General features: G+C 45.5%; 1 protein-coding gene across 4 annotated transcripts in view; it reads right to left on the bottom strand.

Annotated features, from left to right (window-relative positions):
• The window catches only part of LAMA1 (laminin subunit alpha 1), a 178,384-nt gene that overhangs the window by 105,266 nt on the left and 47,335 nt on the right, over nucleotides 1-25,783 (bottom strand). For all 4 annotated transcript variants that reach the window (XR_016441386.1, XM_090039717.1, XM_090039718.1 and 1 more), the window contains exons 4-5: nucleotides 2,927-3,169; nucleotides 1,277-1,456 (exon numbers count right to left, since the gene is read on the bottom strand). Coding sequence is in view for 3 of the 4 variants with exons in the window: in XM_090039717.1 (XP_089895843.1) it covers nucleotides 1,277-1,456; nucleotides 2,927-3,169 (423 nt within the window). In the remaining variant the exon portion in view is untranslated. The remainder of the gene's footprint in view (nucleotides 1-1,276; nucleotides 1,457-2,926; nucleotides 3,170-25,783) is intronic.

Raw genomic sequence — 25,783 nt, 5'->3', positions numbered from 1 at the left:
AGTGACCCAGCTGGGTTCAGGCACAGTACACATGGGGTCAGATTATTGGTATCCTGGGAAGCTAGGGTTGGCACATATTACACAGGCTGGGATTGTAAAGCAGCTCGTTCTGAGAGAAGGGTTCAAGGCTTTGAAGCTGAAGGACCCAACAGTCCACTGGGACAGGAGCAGGAGGCACTTTTGTATACAGTAAAATTTTTACCAATGGGTTTTTTCCTTTGAAGGGAGCAGGAATTGAAGCAAGCTAGCCCATTTTGTTCTTTACTTTTTTTCCATCTAGGCTGTAGAAAACCTTGGCATTGATCTTGAACTGAGACTTCTTAGATGATAGTGAGACGGTATACCCTCTTGCAAATACCAGAGAAGAACAAAGACTCTCCTTTCATGTCAGATTAGTGATCTGGTGACATTCTTAAAGGGAGGGAACCTGTTTAGTGGAGACACTCTCTGTGTTCCCCTGCCCTCCAGAAGGGAGACACTCACAGTTGAAAGAATTTGTAAGAGAGTACATGAAATTATTGAAGTTTTTAGAAACAGGTCATGTCTAAGTAAAACAGAGGAGCAACAATTAAATTACAAAGCAGAAAGGGAGACACCAATCAAGTTGTACAGTCTCTCTTACAGTTAGCCAGTTAAAGACAGTAGGAACTGTAAACTGAGTCTGACCCTGAATTCCTATGAGGGCTTGAAGAAGTCAGCTTAAACTCTATGTGCCTCACTTTCCTCAGCTACATAACACGGAAGTTTTGAGGATCAATTCATAATTGAAAGCTCTAAGTGTCTACCTACGTTATTAATTAGTAATTAGTTATTCACAGATTAGTACTTATTGATTAAAATTCCCTTTCTCATCAGATAAGCATAAGCAACTTCACTCTGAATTAGTTTCAATACCCCACAATATATTAGCAACTGAAATATTCAATAAATCAGGAGTACCCAGAAATGTTTACCTTTGACTGCAAGTGACATTTTCATCAGACAAATCACATATCTATCATTACAGATTAAATGTTAGAGATGCCACCTCATGTTCAGTAGCTAAACAGCAAGTAATTTTGAAGGAAAAATATCTGAAAAATGTTTCTTTGGAACAGTTTTTCCTGACAGACTAAATATTGTCGGTAATCTCAAAGATAAGGCAACAGTTGGAGAACAAATCTCATGAAATGGAATAGTGAGATTCATGTCTGTCATCAAGATGGACAGAACACATTCAGTCTACAAAGTCCACTATGTTGAATAACTGATATAAATAAATGGTCAGCCAGCTTACCCTTCTGGTAACAATGGGATCAACATCTTTAGGATCATGGTGGCTAAGAGTCATAAGATCAGCATTAAGTGTTCTAATACGCTGCAGGCGAAGACGGATGTATCGTGCCGAAGTAAACTCCAATAGCTTTGGTGAAGGGTCATCAGCGCTAGGTCTACCATTGATAAGTGATGTGTGGATCTAGGGGGAGATCATAAATTTAACTATAAGCTTAAGTGTGAATTGGTTATAGGAACAAACATCTTACAAAGAAGACTTTAAAAACCCATACAAACTAAAAAAAATGGGGCTATCACATTATTTCATTACTACCTAAAATATACTGAAGCTAGGAATGTTGTTGTTAGGTATACTGCTGCCATTCCATTTACATCCTATCAGGCTGCATCTACACGAGACGCAAGTCGTTTAGTGCTTGTTTATACAAGTACTAAATGACTGTGCAGTAGCACCAACGAACTTCTTTTTTTGTGACGGTGCTTTGCAGTAACCTAATACTACTGTGCAATAGCATCGCATCATGGTTCTTGCCAAGTAACACTACTGTGCAGTAGTATCGGGCTACTTTGCAGTCAGCATCCTGTGTAGATGTGCCCTCAGAGTAACTAACTGGGAACAAAATTTCACTTCATGTCTCATCCAGATTGAGGCCCCCCCCCCAAACACTATCTACAAGAGGAGCTATTTTTTGGCATTTGCACAGAGAATATAAAAGGCTTAATTGTCTGATTAATTGTTTGCTTTGTATTAAGTTTCTCTGTGTGACCAATTTGACCCAGTGGTGTATATGTTCCATAGCTGTAATACATATTTGATTAAAATAAACTTGACTTGAAATCATCTAAGGTCCATTTGTTTTCCTTTACTATGGAAACCATAATTGTGATTTAACACATTAAGAAAAAGAGACTTGTGACACTTGCATTCTTTTAATTTACAGATAAAAAGTTATTGGTTTATACCAAATGAAGGAGTTAACAACAGTCTCCACTGTCTAATACTGGGTTTCCTACCGCATAAGGGGGACTTTCACAGTAGACTTAACTATTGGTTTCAATGCATTATTTCATTATGTTGCTGCCTCTCTGAAATAAATTAAACAACTACCATGAATAGGCTTGGTTAAAAGAAAGAACAATCAACAGTGAGCCTGCACAATTCAGAGCTCTTTTAATTATGCTCTGCCTGGAAAACAATGCCAACACTTGTTTGGGAGTTTCAGCTGCGCGGAATACTTTAGAGAGTGTTTGCTACTTTATCTTAGAAAACCAGGTGCTCCAAAAGATGTGATTTTCTTTTTGATATTAAAACTTAGCGGTACACAACATCAGCATGCTTTATTTTCTTAAAAGGAAGTGTCTAATCATTCATAACTACTATCCAACATCAAATTATGTGAAGAGAAACAATAAAGAGGTTGCAAGCTAGAACATGCAGAGGCAGGGAGATATTTTTTTTAACATTTTTTAAGTCTTTATATGAATTAAGGAGAAAGACGTACTGTTGTTAAGGGAAATGTAACAATCCAAACCATCTGACAAGAGCAGAAGGGACAAATTTTTCAATTGTCATTTACATTTCTGAAATCTGCAGTCAGCTCACATTCACATTTTGTGAATGACAAGGGCATAAACAGACAAGGTTGCATACCTCACCATGTTCCAGTGGAACTAGTCTGGAATAATAAGAGGTGCAAATCACTTCATCATCTCTTTTGTAAGTAGGAGGTCCAAGTCTTGGTGTAATATTATAACGAGTTAAGCATTCTGTGTCACTAATTGCATAGTATTGCCATGGTGTGAACTTTGTGCCATCTACAGAACGTTCCAAAATCCAGTTTCCAGGTCGGGGAGCATTAGCAGATTTGATGATGACATATGCAACTTGGAAGACCTAAAAAAAAAAAAAGGAAGCAGAAACATAATACCAGATAGTACTGTGTAAACAAGCATCAGGTAACCAATTTAGTTCTGAAATGAATGAACTTTTTAAAAGATCTTCTGCACTTTGCCTACAATATTTTCTAAAACAGAGAGTAAGAGTAATATACGGCATCTTTTACACATGCTCTGGAGTGCAAGGAGGCTTTTCCACTACAGCAGAATTAAAACTCACAGCATCTCTTGTATTCAGCATCCCACGCTTCAAAACGGCAGCAGAGGGGCTTTAACTAAAGCTTGTTCAGCAACGAGAACACTCCAGCAGACTCAATTAATTGACTCAATCCAGCAGACTCAATCAAGCAGACTCAATTAAGCAGTTGGAGCAGGCATCGGGCACATGTATAGATGCTCACAGTAGATAAAGGTTTCAGTACAAATATCTGACAACGGCCAATACAATTTTTCATTATTTTATGAAACATGGTTCCAAAATGCTAATAACATCTTAACAGAACATTAATGTGTCTGACTAATGCAAAAATCAGGACATATTTATCGTATCATTCTATAATAGTGGAGTTGAAGTTTTTCTTCATTGTGATACAGATGGTATACAGTTTTGATGGCATCAAAGGACCACAAAGAGGTGGACAAAGAGACACTAAGACAGACTATATACTACAAGGTGACCAATACAAATATGGTAACATGCTGTGACAGTGGTGCCTCCCTGGGGCCGCCTATTCGTGGCCCCGCCACACCGATCCAGGGCCAACTGCCCACCTTCTCGTCTGCCATGCCTTGTTGTTATTTTGATTGATTGAAAGAACTTAATCAAACGGGAGGCTGCCTATTTTCGGTCTCGGTGCCTTAGGCACTATCTGCGCCTCCTGTCCTCCCCTTATACCGCAGCCCAAGCCTCGCAGATGTATCCGGTGTTGTTCAGGTCTGTCCTACTCCCTGCCGTGCGGACGCCCTCTGGCTTATCCCTCCATCTGTATCCTGGCCAGCGCCTTCTAGCTCATCTCAGAGTCCACGTCCCTACCAGCGCCCTCTAGCCTGTCCCGCACTGCCCGCTCCGGGCCTTCTCGCTGCCCCCTAACTCTGGGGCTCCTCACTGCCCCCTAACTCCAGAGCTCCTCCCTGGTATCACAGGGTCATGCAGGTGCCCTGTTCCTATGAAGGGATAAGGGCAGCTGCCAATCACAGGGGGCAGCTCAGGTGATGGTTGCCGGGACAACCGAGCTGGTCAGGTGACCAGAAGGGGGCAGGCTTTATAAACAGCCCAGGCCGAGGCCCAGCTAGCAGTTCCCTTCTGGCAGCCATAGGAGCAGGAGCTCTGCAGGGGAGTCGAGCCAAGGCGAGCAGATTGATAGAGTGAGCAGCTGCATCACGGCGCGGGTGGACAGAACCCTGACTAGGAGGCTTTACTGGAAAGCCAGGTGGGACCTGGACCTTATGTTATAGCCAGAAGGTTTATTGTTGGCTCATGGCTTTTGCGTTCCCTGTTTGATATTGCTAAAACCGGAGGACCAGATGAGGCTGTAGGGGTGCAAGGAGGCCTCACGGGAGCTCCCCAGTTGCTTGGGGGTTCCTGGTGCCCTATGTGGGCAAACGAGTGGTGCCTGGGACGAGTGGTGCCAAGGGTAGCCCTGTATGGGCAATAGTGAGAGGCCCGAGTAGGGCAGAGGACCCCGCCCGAGGGTCTTAGCACCAGAGTGAAGCCTGTAGGGACTCGTGTTGGGCTCCAGGTGTAGGAACCACATGAGTGAAAGCCTAGGGTGGGTGCTGTAAAGGCGACTAGCCCGGCGAGGGCAAGTCAGTGGCTATATAGAGCCCGGAGAAAGTGCCGAGAAGCCGTGGGAGTGGGCATGTGTTGAAGAGAGGCCCCAGGCGGGCACGTGTAGTAAGAAGCAACCCCGAGAGGGGCGTGTATGATTGACAGTCACCCCAAGAGGGGTGCGACCTAGAAGGCGTTCCAGAGCGTTTCCACAGTAATAGGAACCCCGAGGAACCACAGGGGCCAGGTAAGGCTCCGGCCGCCTGAGCCTAACTGGACACTTATAATTGACAGGACCCAAAAGGGCCAGAGGGGCCAGGTAAGGCTTAAGTCGCCTGAGCCTAATTGGACACTTATTATTGACAGGAACCCAGAGGGGCCAGGCAAGGCTTAGGCCGCCAACCCCAGTGCATAAAAGCACCACCAGTAAGCCCAATAGGGCTAATGAGTAGAGGGGTGCCGGTTGCATGACAAGCCAAGGGCGCCAGAGAGGAGCGTCGGTTGCGTGACAAGCCCGAGGACGCCAGAGAGGAGCATCGGTTGCGTAACAAGCCCAGGGGGCGCCAGGCAAAGGGCGTCAGTCGCGTGGCAAGCCGGAGGGTGCCAGAGAGGGGCATCGGTTGCGTGACAAGCCCGAGGGCGTCAGAAAGGGGCGTTGGTTGCATGACAAGCCCAGGGGTGCCGGGCAGGGCGCAGAGAAGAGAAGGACCTGACAACGTCCGGAAGAGCAGTGAGGCTTGGGGCGTGCTAAAGGGGAGGTAGGAGGCACGCATAGCCCTTAAGGCTGGGGGTATCGAGTCACCCCACACAGAACAGGGGATAGTTCAGCAAATACTGTGGATTAGGAGATAAAAGGCAGCCTCCTTAATTGAACCATTTACCAGCAAAGATGTGGCGGGCGAGGATAGAGGGTGCTGGATTGCCTAATTGACATGGTAGGGGGGCGCTAGAGGGATCACGGCCGCTCCTAGGCCCCCACTCCGTGACACCTGGCCCCCTTCCTTTGGCTCTGGGGCTCCTCACTGCCCCCTGGCTCCGGGGCCTCTCGCTGCCTCCCTAGCTCTGGGCTTCTCACTGCCCCCTAGTCAGGGCTCTTCACTGCCCCCCTAGCTCTGGGCTTCTCACTGCCCCCTAGTCAGGGCTCTTCACTGCCCCTCTAGCTCTGGGCTTCTCACTGCCCCCCTAGTCGGGGCTCTTTGCTGCCCCCTAGCTCCGGGGCTTCTCGCTGCCCCCTAGTCAGGGCTCTTTGCTGCCCCCCTAGCTCCAGGGCTGGGCCAATGCACCCCAAACAAAGCTGCGCCCCCTCCAGTGCCAGGAGACCCCACGCTATCGTGGAGCTTCTATGAGGCCTCCTCCAACCCCTTATAGCCTCACCTGGTCCTCCGGTGAAACAGAAAACACAAAACGCAAAGCCCCCGGGCTACAACATAAAAGCTAGACCGTTCTGGTCAAAATACGAATCTTTCCCTACCAAAGCGAGAGAGAGAGAGAGAGAGAGAGAGAACGCATCAACCCCCAGCAGGAACCAGGGGATGTTCCGATCGTCAGAGTTCTCCCCTTTGTTCTGGCTGAGTTCCTCCTCCCTCGGCTGCTGGAGGGGAACTGCCCTCCTGGCCTTCTGCCTGAGCTTAAGAAGGGCTAAGCTCTGCCCCTTCCTGGCTCTAGGTTTCCCTGGTTGCTAGGGCAACCAGCACCTGCGCAGTCCTGGTGACTGGCAGCTGCGCTTCCCCCTGCCCGCCACTAGGGGTCTCTCCCGAGCTGTTTCTGCTCTCACTCGCAGGGCATCTGAGAGCTCTGCGACACATGCTCTTATCAAAGAACTAAGAACAAGTCTTAGTGGGGATGGAAGAGGTTCCTGGGCCTGGGGAATGACCTGAAATGACACCCAGCTAGGGCTGGATGGTGTGGTGGGGCTGCCTGTAGCAGGGTGGTCCCCAGAAAATGCCACACTAGTGCCTCCCTAGTGAAAGGTAAGTATAGAGGGCCATATAGCCTCAGCCCCCACAAGCTGCTGGGTTACCCACAGAAGGGACAGGCAAAGGGTCCAGGCATGTCATCAGAGGCCTGAAGCCCAAGGGGTATAAGGTCTAGTAGCCCCAGTGAGGGGGTGGTATAGTAGGCCTGGTGAGGGGGGGCCTACCTATGCAGTGAGTAGGCTGCATAAAGTAGAGTCTGTATGAAAGGCCCGAAGGACTGCGTGTAGAGTAGGGTCCGTATAGGGTGTCCCAAAGGATTGTGCACAGGCCAGCCTAAGTAGAAAGTGAGCTGTGTTTGGGGGGGCCCGAAAAGGCGGACCCATACGGGAGTGTGAGGGCAAGTGGCTCAGTAACCTACCCAGAGTAACCTCAACTGGCCCATGCTAGGGCCAGGACCAGACTGGTCAAAGGGCTAGAATGTCCAATGCGAGGGACAGCCTAGAGGCAAGGCCAGGGCCAGTGAGACCAAAGGTCCTGGAGGGGGCCACTGCCACAAGGAAAAAGGACTTAGGGAGTTTTGCAGGCCAGAATGAGAGCAGAGAGTAGAGTGTCTAAGGAGGAGGGATCCAGGTGGCATCCAAGCATCAGGCAGGTGTAGAGTGAGGCCCAGTAGGGAGCCTCATAGTGATGCCATCAACAAAGCATGGGACACAGTGTAAGGGAAGTACAGAGCCATGTATTACTCCCTTGGCATCGGGCAGTAAAAAGGCAGCCTCACCCCATATAAACAACTACTGATTAAGTTACAAGAAAGGCATGGCAGGTAAGACAGGTGGGCAGACTGCCCTAGATAGGTGTGTGGGCCAATGACGGACCAGCCTTGGGACGGCATCCTGTTACATTCCCAAAAATATATATCATCATCCAGGATCCCTGATGTGCATTAGTTCTAGCTCTGCTGCGTTCTGCTCTGACACATCCTTTGTCCACCCCTTAACTACTCCAGAACGTCAACTATACCTAAGGTGACCATACATCCTGGACAAACCAGGCAGTCCCAGCTTCTGTAGTCTGACCCCAGCCAGTTGGTCAAACATCCCAGAGCAGAGCTGGTGAGGACATGAAGCAGCATGGTGCACCAGGCAGGCAGGCGGATAGGCACTGCTGCTGTTGGGTGAGAGCAAGGCAGGAGGACTGGAGTAGATGGCACCCAACCAACTAGCAAGGACCAAACTACAAAAGACAGAACTGCCTCAGTTTGCCCAGGACATAGGGTCACCTACCTATACCTAACGATGGTGTGAAAAGAGCAAGTGCCAAAAGCCAGAGAAAAATATATTGCTTAACTATATGGGAGGATCATGTTCTTACCTGCTATATACCCTGGACTGAAAAGTGAGTATAATAATTGTTGTCTGAATATACACGACTAAAGCCATCTTATATCACCACTGGCCCTATCTTTCCCATCCATTTTTAAAACATGGCTGGTTTTGTGGTACAGATAAAATGTAGCTTTGAAAAAATTCCCTCCTTTTCCCAGCTGCCCCCAAGGGTTCTTTAGATTGAGTTCTACAAGGACTTGTTTAGGAAATTGGCAGGTGCAAAATCCTTTTTCAGTAATGGAAATATTTATCTAATTCTAAACTACTAAAAAGGTCAAATTGTATCAGGTTAGCTTTAGATGTGAAAGTTTCCTTATAACTTGATATCCATTTGGTTTGATTCTCTTCTCAGGCACTTTGGTTTTACTCTTTGGATCAGATACCCACTGGGCACAAACAGATGTGATTCCACTGGCTTCAGTGGATACTGTATGGCAGTGCTCTCCAAAGTAGGGTGCACAAGATGATCCATTGGGGTGTGGGAAGAAAATATTAGAACTTCTATTTATTTTTATATAAATATACATATATTGGGGGGGTATGCTCAAAAAATTTTTACTGATAGGGGTGCGTGATCAAAAAATTTTGGAGACCACTGCTGTATGGCACCACAGCCTCGATATAAACTGTACTCTATGATACCTGACTGCAAATTATTTGCTTTCATCATGAACATGATCTCCAGTGGATCATTTAAACTCACTGCTAGCCAAGGAGAAAAAAGCAAGGTATGAACTCCGAGAAATGGAGTCCCTCAATGGTCAGTGCTAGCACCAGTACTAGTCAATGTATATATCTCAGTCTTTCTGCATACAACATGCAAGCAATACATATACACTGATGATGTTGCTATAGTATCCCAAGGAATTGACATAAAAGAACTGGAAAAGATACTGAGTTCTGGATGACATGGAATTCATGAATATCTCCACATGTGGCACTTAGAGTTGAGCAGCAATAAATCAGTATCATCATCACTCTTCTACCTGGACAATCATCAAGCTAAGTGCCTGCTGAATATCAAAGGAGACAACCGCATCCTTCCACATGAGCATACCCAAGCTACCTAGGAGTCATATTAGACCATTCCCTCACCTATAAACATCACTTTCAGAAGGTCAGCAGTAAAGTCTCTGCATGGGTAGCTGTCTTAAAATATTTAGTCAGCACAACACAGGTTGCCAACTTCTAAGTGGTTAGAACCACTGCACTCACAATGTTATATGCTCCAGCAAAATATTGTGCTCCTATATGATCCAGAAGGTGTTACACTAAAAAGCTCGACACTGTACTTAGCAGTGTCCTCAGACTCATAACAGGCTGCACAACCTACACACACACAGATGTACTCCCTGCTTTCTAGTGAACTCCCTGTTCTCTAGGGGTTAGACCAAATGATAAGAAGATAGACCTTAGACCATCATTACTGGCAACAGAGGCAAGAGACGATGAAAGTCACCTGCCCCATCAACCGTTAACTGAAGATCCAAACAGATGGAAACTTAAAAGTCTTACAAGTCATAAGCCAATTACATATGAAGGTCCACAAGCTTCTGGAAGAGACTAGAGATGCTGAACCAAACCTCTGAGCAGTGGGCTGACTGCTAGGGAAGATATGACCTATTCCTACAGCAGTTTACACCAACACCAAAGGGCACGAATTTGACAGAGAAGCATGAGTCAAGCTCAACAGACAGATCTGGATACAGATACTTCAAAACAAAACTTTACAAAACGAACATTTTAGACAGCCTCTTGTATGAATGCAGTGTCCAACAAGAAGCACAGCACTTAAATTGAAAGCTACAATCTTTACAAATGCCCAGACGGGACAACTGGAATCTCTACATTGAGCGATAATACCAGACAGTGGCTCAGCTTTAGAAGTCGATATCTGACGTCATACAAAGAGAATGGAGCTTTGACAGGCTGTTCTACACAAGCAGAAATTTTCACCTATCAAGTTGTTTTTGCTTTTCATGGATGTAAGAAAAGAAGCAGACCCATTTTTTATAATCACAGTATTAGTCCTATTAAGAGAAATACACTATCATCAGCATAGCAAATCATTAGTATAGAACTTGTAGTATAGATAGTTTAAACTATCATTAGTATAGAAAAATCTCAAAAAATGTTACGTGAATATCAAGATGTTAAGACTATAATATGCTGTTAATTTACTACAATATATCTCTTTTAAAAACATTATGCACTCCCACAGGCTAGTAAGAGAAACATGTCATATACATATACATATACATCCCATGTGAAAAGGAACTGAAATCAAGCAGAATCTGCATCAGGTAACTTCAGTTCCACACACAATGACCCAATTCTCATTAATGCAACTGAACGGCACTTACTGAGCCTGAGATAGATATATATATCTATATAAAAATAAAAGAGAAATCAGAGGTATCATCACTTTAATACCCTGAAATAAGAGCTCAGAACTTCTGACCATTGTACCAGGCAAACAAAATGAAAGGGGTTTTGTTGACTAAATCTGAGGTGTCACTATTTCCTTGGAAGCCAGTTAAATTTCTCAAATTTGTGAAAGCTATATAACTGGGCCCCAAATTTGTTTCAAACTGCATGAAAGGGCAATCACTCCATATTCTTTAATTGAAATATATTGTAAATTTTTTACTTGGTGTCTGCTATGGGCAAGTAAACTTGCTTATTATACAGTTGGCTGAACAACAAATGAGCTACTTTTCATAACACAAATTCTTCTAGAGCCGTTATGGTCTCTCAGAAACTACAGTGGAGACGGCTAGTTTTAAATCCAGTTTTATCAGTCACAACAACAAGTTATCCTTTACTAATATACTAATGGTGGTCAGTGTTATGGGAATGAAAACAAACAATATTACAAGAGTACATCTGTTAAATTTATTTGAATATTAAATTATTTTTGATGTCTTGGCCATGAAAAAAAATTTCACAGAGCTTGTGCACTTACCTAGTTCATTCAACGTAAGAACACACTTATAAAGTCAAAACTTTGAAAAGGACGGTTGCTTACGGGCTGATGCTTTTGAGTGCCCTGCTTGAAACTCCTAGAGTTTTCAAAAGTCCTAGGCAGCCAGAAACCACAGCTGAAATCAACAAAACTGAGGGTCTGATGTGTCTGAAAATTAAATCCAAGTTATATAAAGTTGGGCACCCATAAACTGATACACCTAAAATTAGTGTACATTTTCAGAATTGCCAATAAGTATATCTAGTCATCCTAGATAAAGGGCTATTTTCTCAGGCTTTCTTCACTGGATCCTATGATTCTACTTAATGAGCACTTAAATGCATAATTCTATGGAGTCCTCTCTGTGTTCCTCCCATGGCTCGTCCACATCATCCTAAGTTAATTTGTAAGACACAAAACATTAATGTTACAGGAAGACATAACGGCTATGAAAAAAATATTTTAATTGAATTCTTATTCTGAAATGTTTCATTAAAGTGAAATATTCATATTCATTTCATTGAATAGCGTACACTGTTGCATTACATTGCAGTAATAAAAATCTACTTGCTATTACATAGTCTCTGCGCTCAATATCTAAATGTGTTGCAGGCAGAAGTATAAGAATAAAGTAGCAGACAGGGATGTCCCAAAAGATGACTATTTCCAGCATATCTAGATGTCTCCATCTCTGTACACTCTCAGCATGTAGAGGTCTTGCATCTTCTACTCTCTACAGCGGGGTATCCAACCTTTTTGAATGTGGGGCCAGATCATGAACTTTTCATCATCCAGTGGGCCAGTGAGCCATATTCAAAGACCTCACAGGAAGCCGTATCACATCAGGAAGTGATGTCACCTGAACTTTGACACCAATGAAGTTGCAGGAAGTGACAATGAAATGGGTCTGGAAATGTGGTTTAAAATCCAAAATAAAAACAATTTGGTCTGGTGGCACTGTTTTATTTTAAACAACCCCCTAGCAGTGCTGGAGAGGAGCGTACCACCCTGCTGCACCCTTAATTCCCCGCCTTTGTCCACGTGGAAAGCCACAATTTGCAGAGGAGTAAAAATAATTTTTGAATGCAAAACCTCTGTTGACATCATGCTGTATTTACTCCAGAGAATTGTTGCAGGGATCTGATTTTTCCAAAGGTTACCAGAGCTTTCTATTATCAAAGAAAGGGAGGAGAGTGGATCCGGCTAACTACAGGCCCATTAGCCTGACTTCTATCCTGGGGAAGATCTTAGAAAAGTTTATTAAGGAGGCCATCCTTCAGGGACTGGCCCAGGCTAACATTCTAAGGGACAGCCAGCATGGGTTTGTTGCGGGAAGGTCTTGTTTGACCAATCTCATTTCCTTCTATAACCAGGTGACCTATCACCTGGACAAGGGAGAAGAGATTGATGTCATATATCTTGACTTCAAAAAAGCTTTTGATCTGGTATCCCATGATCACCTCTTGGCAAAACTGCCCAGTTGTGGCCTTGGCTCCATCACAATCCGCTGGCTGGGAAATTGGCTTCGTGGTCGGACCCAGAGGGTTGTGATTGATGGCAGTCACTCATCATGGTGTCCTGTGACCAGTGGGGTCCCTCAAGGCTCTGTCCTGGGACCCATACTGTTCAACATCTTCATTAACAATGTGGACATTGGAGTCAGGAGTGGACTGGCCAAGTTCGCCGATGACACCAAACTTTGGGGCAAAGCATCCACGCCAGAAGACAGGCGGGTGATCCAGGCTGACCTGGACAAGCTCAGCAAATGGGCAGACGAGAACCTCATGGTGTTTAACACCGAAAAATGCAAGGTTCTCCACCTTGGGAGGAAAAACCTGCAGCACCCTTATAGGCTTGGCAGTGCTACGTTGGTTAGCACTACAGAAGAAAAAGACTTGGGGGTCATCATTCACCACAAGATGAACATGAGCCTGCAATGCGATGCTGCGGCTAGTAAAGCGACCAAAATGCTGGCGTGCATCCATAGATGCTTCTCGAGCAAATCCAGGGACGTCATTCTCCCCTTGTACTCAGCCTTGGTGAGGCCGCAGCTGGAGTACTACGTCCAGTTTTGGGCTCCACAATTCAAAAAGGATGTGGAGAAGCTTGAGAGAGTCCAGAGGAGAGCCACGCGCATGATCAGAGGTCAGGAAAACAGATCTTACAATGACAGGCTGAGAGCCATGGGACTCTTTAGGCTGGAAAAGCGCAGGCTCAGGGGTGATCTGATGGCCACCTATAAGTTTATCAGGGGTGACCACCAGGATCTGGGGGAACGTCTGTTCACCAGAGCGCCCCAAGGGATGATGAGGTCGAACGGTCACAAACTCCTGCAAGACCGTTTCAGGCTGGACATAAGGAAGAATTTCTTTACTGTCCAAGCCCCCAAGGTCTGGAACAGTCTGCCAGCGGAGGTGGTTCAAGCACCTACATTGAACACCTTCAAGAGTAAATTGGATGCTTATCTTGCTGGGATCCTATGACCCCAGCTGACTTCCTGGCCTTTGGGCAGGGGGCTGGACTCGATGATCTCCCGAGGTCCCTTCCAGCCCAAATGTCTATGAAATCTATGAAATCTATGAAATCATGGTTTCATGCCTCCTAGTTTTCAAATACTTGGTTGAAGTACATCACAGTTCTTTAATTTCTTGTTTGCAGGCACTCTCGCGGGGCGACATCCAGCCAGGGGGAGGCAAGAGTGGGCACTCGCGTGGCCTGTCCAGTCTGGCCTGGGGGTGCAGGGGTCAAGGGGCGCTGCCTGACCCTGCCCTCCCTGACACCTGGGTGGCCTCAAGGATGCTCCCATACCTGCGCGCCTAGGCTCAGCAGTCTGAGGGACATGCGGGGACCCTACAGGGGGGTGCAGGACGTGCAGGGACACTCCCCTGCTCCCTCTCCCCCAAAGCACCCTGAGCCCAACCAGTGGGGCCATTAGGAAGCTGTTGAGCAGCTGGGGGGAGGGACAAGGGGTGGGAACGAAAGTAAACATTGTTTACTTTTGTTTCCCGTCACAGCACCTTGGGCCTCAGAAAACGGCTTGGCAGGCCACATGGCGGCCCACGGGCCGTATGTTGAATGAGCCTGCTCTACAGCTACCAATATCCATAGCTCCCTCCCTCCATTCCGCCAAGTGGATGCTGTGCCAGAAACACTGTAAGATTAACATCATTTTATATATTTCTCAGCACATTTTTCTGCAAGGGATGATGATGATGATGATTATACTAATTGTTAAAGTTAACAACACTACTAGTGGGTCACAAACTACCCCCTGCTTCCATTTAATGTTCATTTAATGTCTTGTGACAAACTGGTTTGCATAGCTGAACTACAAAAACTAATCACCTGTCCATTTTAATTTCACCTTGCAACTTCCCAAGAGCTCATTTCCAGGCTAGAATACAATGGAAAAAAGGGCAAGCCAAACCAAGTTAGTGATCCTCAGGCAGTTATGTATTGTAAAGTATTGTTTTACCTGCAGTCAGTGCCAAATGCAAAGGCCAGACAAATAAACCTGTACTGATGAGCCATCAGTCTGTAGCTGCAATAAGTCGTAAAGATGTTATCACTTCTGCTTTGTTCATTAATTTTCCAGAGTTGCCAAAAACTGATGTTACTAGAATTTGTGTCCCTGAATACAGATGCAGTTGTGTCTGGTCCATTTTTAGTCCTTAAAGACATTTATTATAATTTTTAACTACCAATGACCCCTCCTTATCTCTCAGCAAAGAGATATCTCACTGTCAAGAAAGTGAGAACCTAAACTCAGTTGATAATAGCCAGTATAGCAGATGATAGCCCAATTTTCCCTACATTGCCAATTCTTTGACCTATAATTCTTTGCCAAAACCCCGACCTATAATTCTTTCCTGCAAGTTTAGTCCCAGGCATCTTTTAAAATAAAGACTGCCAGTTCCACAATAATTTTTCAGTTTGCATAAATGGAAACTACTGTGAGAAGAGATATGTCTAATGTAACCAAACATGTTTGAGCCCAACTCCTGAAAAATATAGCATAAGGGATTACTTCAAACTGGAAAGCTCTCTCCCCAAATTTCAAAATTGTTTAACTTATTCAGAAAGCAGCCAACTGCAAAGTTCAGACCCCCACATCCTTAGTCAAACCCCAACTCTGTCAAACTTATACTTCCCAGTTCCACAAAGTAAAAGTAAAGGAACTGACACCATCCACTGAATTTCAGAATCTCATTAACTGTCCTATTGCATACCTTGTAAAAAAAACACATAAGTGTAATGCAAACTTTGTAATGCAGAAGACTGCACAATAAATGAGCCCTGAAGAATGTGCTCTGTTTGCAGACTGGCTCCTACTAGTTATTTTGTAAGTTAAGCTAAATCTTCCCTTCAGGGTGAGTGCACCAAAACCTGTACCTTGAACCACCACAAAAGGGCAATTTAAAGAAAAGGAAAGTGCATTTTTCAAAATGATTTGACAAGGCATGTAGTTTAAACATTTACAAAAGCCAACAGATACTTTGCATTTTGAATGGAACTGCAAAATCTGTTTTATTCAGTGCTGTACACAAATCCAGCACAACTACAACTTGTTACCAGAAAAGCAAGTTTTTTTCTAGATCCAACAAATCTAAGTTATATCTGTGCAATCCCAGCAAACAGGGCCAGGTAGGCAGGGTGGGCCAGTAAAATCCTGGCACATACAGCCAGGTGGGGTGATGTACAGGGGCATTATGGGGCCCAATCCAGGCATGTGGGACCAAGAGGAGGCAGCTCAGGCCTGATCCTAGTTTTCAGGGCCCAATCCAGCCTGCAGACAGGGCCAAAAGACTGAGCACCACTGGTGCACTCCAATCCAATTCAAAGTCTGCCAAAGTCTAACAGGGAGGCTAGTGAAATCAAGCAGAAGGCAGGGTAGATTTGCACCTTATAAGCCAGTGGTTCTAAACCTTATGAGACTCAAGGAACCCCTCAATAGACTTAATGCTCCTTTCAGAAAATGTCAGCTCTTGATTTTCAATCTATTTTTGATTACAAAAAATTATAATAGGGCAATTCTTCTGTTGCAAAGAACTCAGAAAGATTGCAACAGCAATGTGTCATAAATCCAATGTCTATATTTAGTGACCCTTCCCAGAGACGAGCCTATGAACTCCACTTCATCAACCTCCTGGATACTAAAAATCATGGACACTGGATTTATGACACATTATAACCTGCCTGACTTCCAACTCCCTAGGCATCTCTCCACTATTCATCCCCCTTCTCTCTCTTCCCCCGCCCCCCCCCAGCCTGTCTCTCACCCATTGACTCCTCAGTCTACATTTTCACTGACTACCTGTCTTGTATGCAGACCAACCCAGCCTCTGGCTTCTTTACTTTTCATTCCATCCAGGAAGAGCACCAACTGCTGAAACTTCCTTAGCCTGACAAACAGTTTTTGAACCTGAACACTTGCTTAATAATTGTTTTCCAACTATTTAAGTTGGTCTAGTAAAAGATATCGGATTCACCCAAAGAACCTTGTCTGCCTACATCCTTAGACCAACATGGCTACAACCTACACCCCTGTAAGCTTTTGCAAGCAGAAGCTTATTTCATCAGATACTATGAAGGGAAAACAGGAAACAGAGCTTCTAATAGAAGGCAGTGATCAGGATACAAAGGGTAGAAGGCTAGGACAAGAAAGGAAAAAAAGGGGACACTGCTAGAAGAGACAAAGTGAGTAAAAGAGAGAAAAAATAAAGCAGTGATGAGTCCCACCAATTTCTATAGCCAATCCACACAAAACAATGGTGTGTTATGTCCATCCACATCTGACGCACTAATCTGAATGACTAGGCCATGAATCTTCCAGTGGGGTGCCATGCACTGCTAGGGGTGCAAGCATATTTCACAACATAAACCCAGAGATTCCAATTAAGAGTTTATGATGTTAAAACATTTTGACCGGTTGTGGTCTTTCTGAGTTCTTTGCAACCAAAGAATTGGTTTTTTATTTCCCTGCAGTCAAAAAAAGAAGTGAAAACTACGAACTGGAATTTTATGAGGTATGCCTTGAATCTAAAAAAGGTCGAGAACCACCAGACTAGGTACTTACTTACAGTGAGGTCAATTGAGGAAAACCCTGCTGTATGACTCTGGAGCTATAGCAAGACATTTTAACCACTCTGCCACTACCTCTTGGCAAGTTGAATACAACAAGGTGTCAAAAGTCTTGAACTACTGCCTTTTACAATTTCCTCCATTCTGAGGAACTCTGTCTTTAAAATATGTAATGAGTTCATTTCACTCAAGAAATATTTTTATGAATACTATGGCGACCTCTGAGACTGTTGAAAAAGTCTATCAGCATGAAGGTCTTGACACAGAGTATAAATTGTCATCAGTCCACTAAAGTCAGTAGAGCAGATCCAATTTACATCAGCTAAAAATATGCCTTTACAGAAAGACACTTACAGTGATTTCAAGACGAAAGCCTGATATACATTTTAAGTATTATTATAATTATATCTGATTTACTTATGGCAGACAACACAAGTTAATCGTATGACAACCTCTAAGAAGAATATATGAAATATTTATGAGTCATAAATTCATCAGAAGTTTCAATATTTTTACAATATTCAAGACCATATTGGAATAATGGCTTTGCTTTAAAATTTAAGAATAGCTATGTGCCATAGGAATTTTTACATTTCTACTTTTCACAGCACAGGATCTAATCCTGTCAGGAGTCTATTTACTGTAATATTGATGGGTGTCTTTGAAAATCCAAGTCCCATACCTTTACATGTTGTAGAAAATCTCATACACAATGAAGAGCAATAGCATAATGTTCTTCAATGAATAGTGCACAATGTCCTCACAGAACTAATTCAGCTGTGCCAGATACTGTTGACACTAATCATCATCATCATCAATTTGTTGGTATTTCTAAAAAAAAATCTAACAGATTGGGCACAAGATACTTTTTCCTTTATTTGCTGCTAGGTATTTGGCCTCTGTGTAGCCTTCCACCACAGGCAGCAAAAGAGAATGAAACATCTCTTGTTATCTATCTTATATACCAGTACTGCAACATTGCACCTCACTGCAAAACTGCTCTCTCCAAAGCCCTGAATCCTAGCCATGCATAAAAAAAAAACATCATATGTTTGGGCCTCAGCAGGCTGAGAAATATGCCAGAATACTGTGCATCATGTGTATTTCACAATCATTAAGTAACTATTTGAATATTAGCTTTAGGCTAAGTACAGACAGTCAAAAAGCCAGAGGCTGAATCGATTCAATCTTTTCAGGTAAGTCTAAGCTGCATAGATTGAACAAACAGGGAAGTGAACAGACATTCACTTTTGATTCAGGAAATGCAGTCACATGCCTGCAGTAGCTCAGGCCAGAAACCAGGGGGTGCTAGAACACACCTCCCTACTTGGCTAGAGCAGACAGCTTGGGCCAAGGCTAGCCCGCCCACCCTGCAAGATGGGAGGTTTGTGGGGGCAAGGTATAAATCATCCTGAGAGGATGGGGGACTGTGAGTTAACTTGAATCTGGAGGGGATCTGGGACAGACATTCAAAAAACTGATCTAGCCTAAATTAGTTAAGTCTGATACTACATCCATCCAGGTTTATCATAAACCAGTTTCGGCCATTTTGAAACAGTTTATATGCACTGAACTTCTGTTGTGTTACAGATTTGAACCAGTTTCCAATCACTTATACCAGTTTGTGTCCCTAGCCTTGAAGAGTAACCACAACATTCTCTGAGTCAACACTCCTCTTTTAACTAGCATCCATCAAGCTGTTTGTCTATCCATCTCTCTCTAGACTAACAAAACGAGGTGCAAGCTACAATATATGTCAAAGGAATGCACTTGGCTGGTTGGGGAAGGTTGTTCCCTGAAACTTGGGAGTACCTAGAATCTAGTAAACAAACGGGGAGCAGCTCCTCAGCTGTTAACTGACTTCAACAGAGCTATAACTACTCACATCAGGAGTGTCAAACGTCCAGCTTTGGCTGCGGTGAAAAAGCTGTTTATAGTGCTGCTGGTGCCGCCACCTCCCAACAGAAGCCAGGGTGCTCACTGCTGCCACAGAAAGCCCTGCAACTACGGCCATAGCATGGCAGGGTTTACCTGTAGAGCTGCTGGGGCAACCAGCACCTGACTCTTCTTGGGGCACAGGCTGCCACCATAGCCAGAGCCCTAGAGCCCCCACTCTGGTCCTACATTGCTGGTAGAACTGCCATGCCCTGGCAAAAGCCTGTCCACTATACTGCTTGGCTGAAATCATTCTGCAACTGCTCCCCTCTCCCCTACTCTGTGTCTTCTGAGACCAGGATGATACCAGCCTGGAGAAAGTGAAGTGAGCATTGCCTGCTCCATTTGCCCCAATCCCAGAGAGACTGGAGAAGCAGGGAAAGGCTCCCTGTACCTGCCTAGACTGGGCTCTGGGGAAAAGCCTCCTCCACTCCACTTGCAGTCTCTGGGAGCAGAGTAGAGAGAGCAATGGGGCAAAATCCCCACCCAGACCCTTACCCAAGCCCAGCAGTGCCCAGTTTGGGAAAGGGACTGGGGGTTGTGCTTCACTGTGCTTCCCCTCCCAGCATAGGTGATGTGTAGGTGGGGCATGGGGGGCCCCCTCATCAAAAGTGCTGGTGCCCCACCAACAGCAAGCGCTCCAGCTGACAGAGGGGCACAGAGAGTACTTGTGCCCCACCTCAAAACTGGCTCCACTGCCAGCATGTCAGCAGCAGAAGTGCTGGCACTTCCATGCCACCAGTGCACTAGCTGACCAGTCGCTGGCTGGCCACTGAGGGACCACCCCCCGCCAGTTGTGCCCTGCTGGTGTCCCACCACACTTGGGAGGCACCAGTCACCCATGCCTCCAGACCTGTCCAGAAAGGGAAAGGAGCAGCAGATCAAAGCCCCCCACATGGAGCAGCTTCTCCTCTGCTCTGTTCCTGGTTTCCCTTCTTACTCCTACAATTCCAGTGTCAGAAGCAAGCAGGGGGTTCACTGCATTGTTCCCTCCATTCAACTCCCAGTGTCGGGAGCAGAGGGGTCAGGCAAAAACACTGCCAGCTAAGAATACATGGAACTCACATGTGACAAGCAGGCAGGGGATATGCCCCATTACCACAGAGACAGCCTCCCTGGCTGTGTCAAGATGAGCAAACGCGTACCTGTTGCAGCGCCTCAAAGCAGTTTGAGATGCCACAAGAGGCACGCTGGGAACAAAAAAAGCCATCCATGGAACCAGGCCAGCCCAACAGCGTATGGGGCACATGGAGGCAGGACCTGGCCTGGCATAAGGGCACTCACCTCTGGCATGTGGTGCCAGGACCCTGGGTGACAGCAAGAATGGCTCAGGCCTATGCAAGGGTGCATGCCAGCAATACCAGGGATCTCTGCCAGGAGCAAGCCAGAAGCACTCCAACGGCCACTGCTGCTTCAGGGGAACTTCATGACCCACCCCTCTGAAGGGCCCAGCTGGAGGGTAGATGAAATGGCTGACCTCCTGGCCATTTGGGGCAGGAGAACATGTTTCAACACTTCAAAGTGGACCACCACAAGAAGCAAATCATCAGGAGAATAGCTGCCTGGATGGCAAAGTGGTGTCTCCCAAAGGCCAACTGTGCAGCCATGACCCATTAGCAACTGGCCCAGAGGTGCAAGAGGCTCTGCTGCAGTGCCGAGACCACAGCCCAGGCAGCCGCGCAGTTCCCGTGCAGGTCTGGCAGGCATGCAGACATGACACCGCAAGTCCAAGGGGGCAGATGCTGTCGCAGGTGGCAGCATGCCACAGATAGGTAGCAGCCCCCACTGCCAGACTTCTGCAGTGGATAGAGGGTGCAGGAAGCACTCAGGAGTTGGAGGGTGCAGGGACCACTGAGCTGCTCACCAGGGCAGCTTTTTATACTGCTGAGGCCAGCATAAGTGGCCTCTAGCTCCCCCTGACTGAAGATCCCGGAAGAGCTAGGCACGGTCAATTTGCCCCAACTGGCACAGTCTGCCCTACACCAAAGCACATGTTCAGGAACATGTGCTGAGGCACAAATTTCTGACACACATTTGTGCCACTGCTATTTGAGCTGCTGCAAGTGTATGTGCCTGCATGCATAGATGCACCCCTCGGTCATGTCCAATGAGTGCGGCTGTGTGGTATGTAGTACCACAAAACACCGTCTGCAGCACACATACTTCACATTCAGATGTTCTCTGTGCTGCAAAGGAGCTCTGCCTGTGTGTGAGCTGCTCTGCTTTTTGTTTTTCTGCAGGTTTTTTTTGATCCCTGGATATCCAGGGGTGAAAAGAAATCCACAGGAAAAAAAAATGGAACAGTGTACACATTGGCAGCATTTGCTGTTCACAAGCACAGCAGGGTCACATGGAGCTGCACTGCAGCTGCTGGCCAGGCTCTGTGCAACAGAATTACCATTACTGCAGCCCCAGGAGGCCCCCAGGACCCTAGGTCAGGCTGCTGGGGCCAGTCCAGTGCTAGCCCCAGCCTCCCCTGCCCCAACCAGAGCAACCTGCCACACACCAAAACGTGCATGGCACAGATATTCCCTGGGGATACACAACAATGCTCCAAGTTGTACCACCACTACTTGTCCCTGAGGAACCAAATGTCCATGCTAGTGTGGACACAGCCCCTGAGTCCAGTTCCCTGCCAGACAGTTTCCCCTCTCCTGCCCTCAAGCCACTCAGCAGAGCAGTGGGGAGGGCAAAAGGAAGAAGCTGGCAGGGGATAGCACTGCTCTGCGTGGTGCCCAGGAGCCAAGAAGGGCAAAGTCCCTTCCCATGTCTCACACAGAGAAGTCTGGTGTGAGAATCAGGCAGAGGGCTGTGTTGCTCTCTACTGCCCAGCAGCTGAGCAGAAGGAGCAGTACAGCAAAGTTTCTCACAGTGGGAACCCTGCTGGCAGCAGCCCCTCCCATCTCCTTGATCTGCCCTCACACATTCTCTAAGCCAGTGACCCCACAGCCTGTGGCACTATGGGGGCTGCCAGTATGAGAGCCAGGTTACAGCCCACAGGCACCTGAAAAGGATGGAATTCATCCTTTCAAACAATGGAGTTTGATATCCTTGATTTACATGAGCTGAGAAGGCATGTGCTTTGGAGTCAAGCCTAGAATATGTCCCCATGTTCTAGAATTCATCAGCTCTGGGATTGCAGGATTATGTAAAGGAGATACCACACAATCCCAAAATGTGTTTCATCCATTTTGTTCTGATAAATCTTCAGTAAAAAAACCCAGAGAATAAACAACAGCTAAACATACTCATATCACAAAAGTCCTGCAAACAAAAATAAATTTACACATCACGTTTAATTAAATCTACTAAATAAATACATTATATAAGTCCTGGAATATAAATGAAGTAACTCACAATATCAATGCCAACTAGATACAACCACATATACAGATATGGACAATGGTTTTCAGACATACTTTGAAAACTTTGGTAAAACAGAGTCCCAAATACTGCTCAAGGCACATTTTAATTCATTTACAATATACTTTTAGAAATAAATATTTACTACATTCTCTAAGATTGTTCATACATGCATTTAGATTCCTCTTATTACTCGTTGTGACTTGCTCTGCATTATAATACTGCGTAAATCAGCTCTAATAACTCAGTGACCTGAGGCAATCTTTATTAGCCCAAATCCTTCCTCATGGGGTAGTAATTTACATTCAGATCCCATAGCCTTAAATGTGTTCTTTCTTTCAAGAGCTCTAAAGAAAACACAGAATAAAGGCCCTCGGGGAGAAACATTTCAAATCAAATTAGTGAATCTGAGCCTGACTCAGGAGAGAAAAGCTATGTATTGGGGAAACATCAACAGTGCAAAGACCATAGAGAATAAAGGAGTTTGACAGCAGTTTAGCTGGTCTGTCTCCAGGCTACAAATATCACCCATTTGGCAGAATATTACAGGAAGACAAAACGCTAATGGCCCCTCCTATTACTTCCTTCCTGTTTGTCCATTTACAACACAATGTAAACTGTTCAAATGACAACAAAGTTCCATCCAAACACTTTGTAGTTGTTAAAAGATATGCTGTGATTACGTTCCCAACCCAGCACTGCTTTCCAATTACAAAAAACCAAACAGCTACTGCAACCACTGCTTCATTTTAAGATATCTGATTTTTAAATCTACATTTCATCATGACTCTAGGCTCTAAAGCAGTAGCTCTTAACTTTTATTAAACTCAAGGTACTGCTTGTTAAATTCACAGGATCCCTCAGTAAATGTCAGCTCTTTACTTTCATTCATTTTTTGACTGTGTAACAATAATAGAGCAATACTTCTCTTGCAGAGACCTCTAAACAATCACAACTAAAAACATCCATTTGAAATTTCTGGGTTTATCTTGTAAATCATGTGCAGGTATTTACAGACCTAACAGTGCTAATATTGTGCAGCGCAGGGTGATCCTTAAAAGGGTCATACAGCTCCCCAGGGGGTTGTATCATTCTAGTTGAGAATCACTGCTCTAGAAAGTCCCTTGTCATTAATTTCAGTTTAAAACTTTGCTCTATCTTTTCCTCAATAAACAGCATTTATCCAAGATTTGTTATCAGTTCACATTATTCTGGCTAAGGATTTGCAAACACAATTTTCAAAGGTAATAGAATAGTGTTAAAGGCGGCTACATTTTATGCAAGCTCCCCAAAAAATACTAACCAACTTCTCTTAAATGTAAAATTTTTCCCCCTCTTATGAAGCACTGTTATTAATCTAAGCCCTGTTGACAGACTGACAAAAGTATTGTGGAATCTCATTTCTTGGAGCTGGGGGAAGGAAAATAACCTAACAAGTGGGTCTCCAAGCTTCATTGTAAAAAGGCCTCAGAGCTAGTGCAAAGGAACTATCTTCTAAACAGATAAACCTGGTGTAAGAGAGGCCCCTAACTACACCCTTGGAATTATGCAATTATGCACCTGCACAATTTTGTGCATGAAAGGCATGATCATGCAAAATTGCATAATTTAACTATGGCAAGCTCTGTGCCTCCACCTCCATGATGTGGACAGCTGTTTAAGTGGGGAGGGGAGCTCCTGCAAGCAGGGCTGGAGAGGTGGACATGGGGTTTGTGGGTGGGTGTGGCATTTGTAGGTGGGTATAAGCAGCACGCCATTGGGCCGGGCTGGCTGACAATATGCCCCAACATAGGGTTTCCAGCACTTCAGCGGTAAGCTGCATGTGGAGGCAAGCAGGTGCCCGTCTGGCCTGATGTCATGCAACTCCATGTCTCCACGTGCAGCTTCCTGCTACAGGTCTGGAAGCCCTATATAGAGGACTAGCCCAGCCCAACTGCACATAGACTGGGAGATGCATGCTGTCGGGCCAGGTGGGAAGCCACACATGGAAGGACAGTCATGCGCTATCAGGGCAGGTGCGCTCCTGCTTGCCTCCACATTTCGCTGGAGTGCTGGAAGCCCCATGTGGTGGCACAGAGCCCGCCCCCCACCCGATGATGCACAGTTCCCATTTCATGCACCATTGGGCTAGCCTATCCAGCTCTGTGTCTCCACATGGGGCTTCCAGCAGACTCTGCCTGTCATGACCATGAACACCCCAAGGGCCCACTGCCCACTACTGCTGAGCCAGCATCAGCAGGCACTCGGAACCATGGATGGAGGATATGTGCAGGGGGCCCCAAACACACACCCTTACCCCTTCACAACCCCTCCATAAACCCCATGTCCACCCACAAACCCCACATACTGCCATACCCACACCCCTCCACAAACCCCATACCCACCCACAAGCCCTACACACATATCCCTCACGCCTTCACAACCCCCCACAAACCCTACATACACACCCACACCCTCTAACACCTTCACAAATCCCTCACACACACACATACTCTGCATCAACCCCCCCGGGCATACAAAGTACCTGCATATATTTCTAAAGAAGTTCAAATGACCTCATAGTTCAATTTGTAAAAATAAATAAATGTAATTAATTTTGCATAATTTTGAGTTTTTCTGTGCATAATTCCCAGGGATGCACCTAACCCTTGTTACTGCAGAAGGTGCAGGCTATGAAATGCTGAGCTCCAGGCAGCAGAGCTATACCACTAAAGTACTGCAGATAGCAACACTATGGAGCTGCAGTCTGCAGGATATAGGCTGCAAGGTATCATACTAATGAAGAACCTCATTAAAGAAGGGGAAGTCAATTACTAGAAGGGGTAGAGTTTAGATGCTATATGAGCCTTGCTCCTGGGCTGAAGAGTCAGGCCAACCCAGGCCACAGTGGGCAAAGGAGACCCTGCTAAAAGCTGCAAGTCTGGCCCTGACAGCCAGAGAGGAAGGAGTTCCCTGGAAAGAAAGACACTGTAATGAGTAGGAGAGGAGACTGAGGCTGGGGGCTGGCAGTAGGACTGGCAGTAGCAAGCAAGAGAGAAATGCGGAGAACTTTAGGAACAGAAACCTCATTTATGGGTATGGGTTTTGTTTGTGTTTCTTTTGCTGTGAGGTACGGGGTCATTTGCAGGGTATTGGGAGGCTACTAAGCACACTTGATGAAGTGGTATGGTGTCAGTTGATCTAGGAGCAGACCAAGACT

Source organism: Crocodylus siamensis, chromosome 3, assembly GCF_052110815.1.
Source record: "Crocodylus siamensis isolate JL-2025a chromosome 3, ASM5211081v1, whole genome shotgun sequence".
NCBI lineage: Eukaryota > Metazoa > Chordata > Crocodylia > Crocodylidae > Crocodylus > Crocodylus siamensis.
This window is presented reverse-complemented; position numbering and strand designations above follow the sequence as displayed.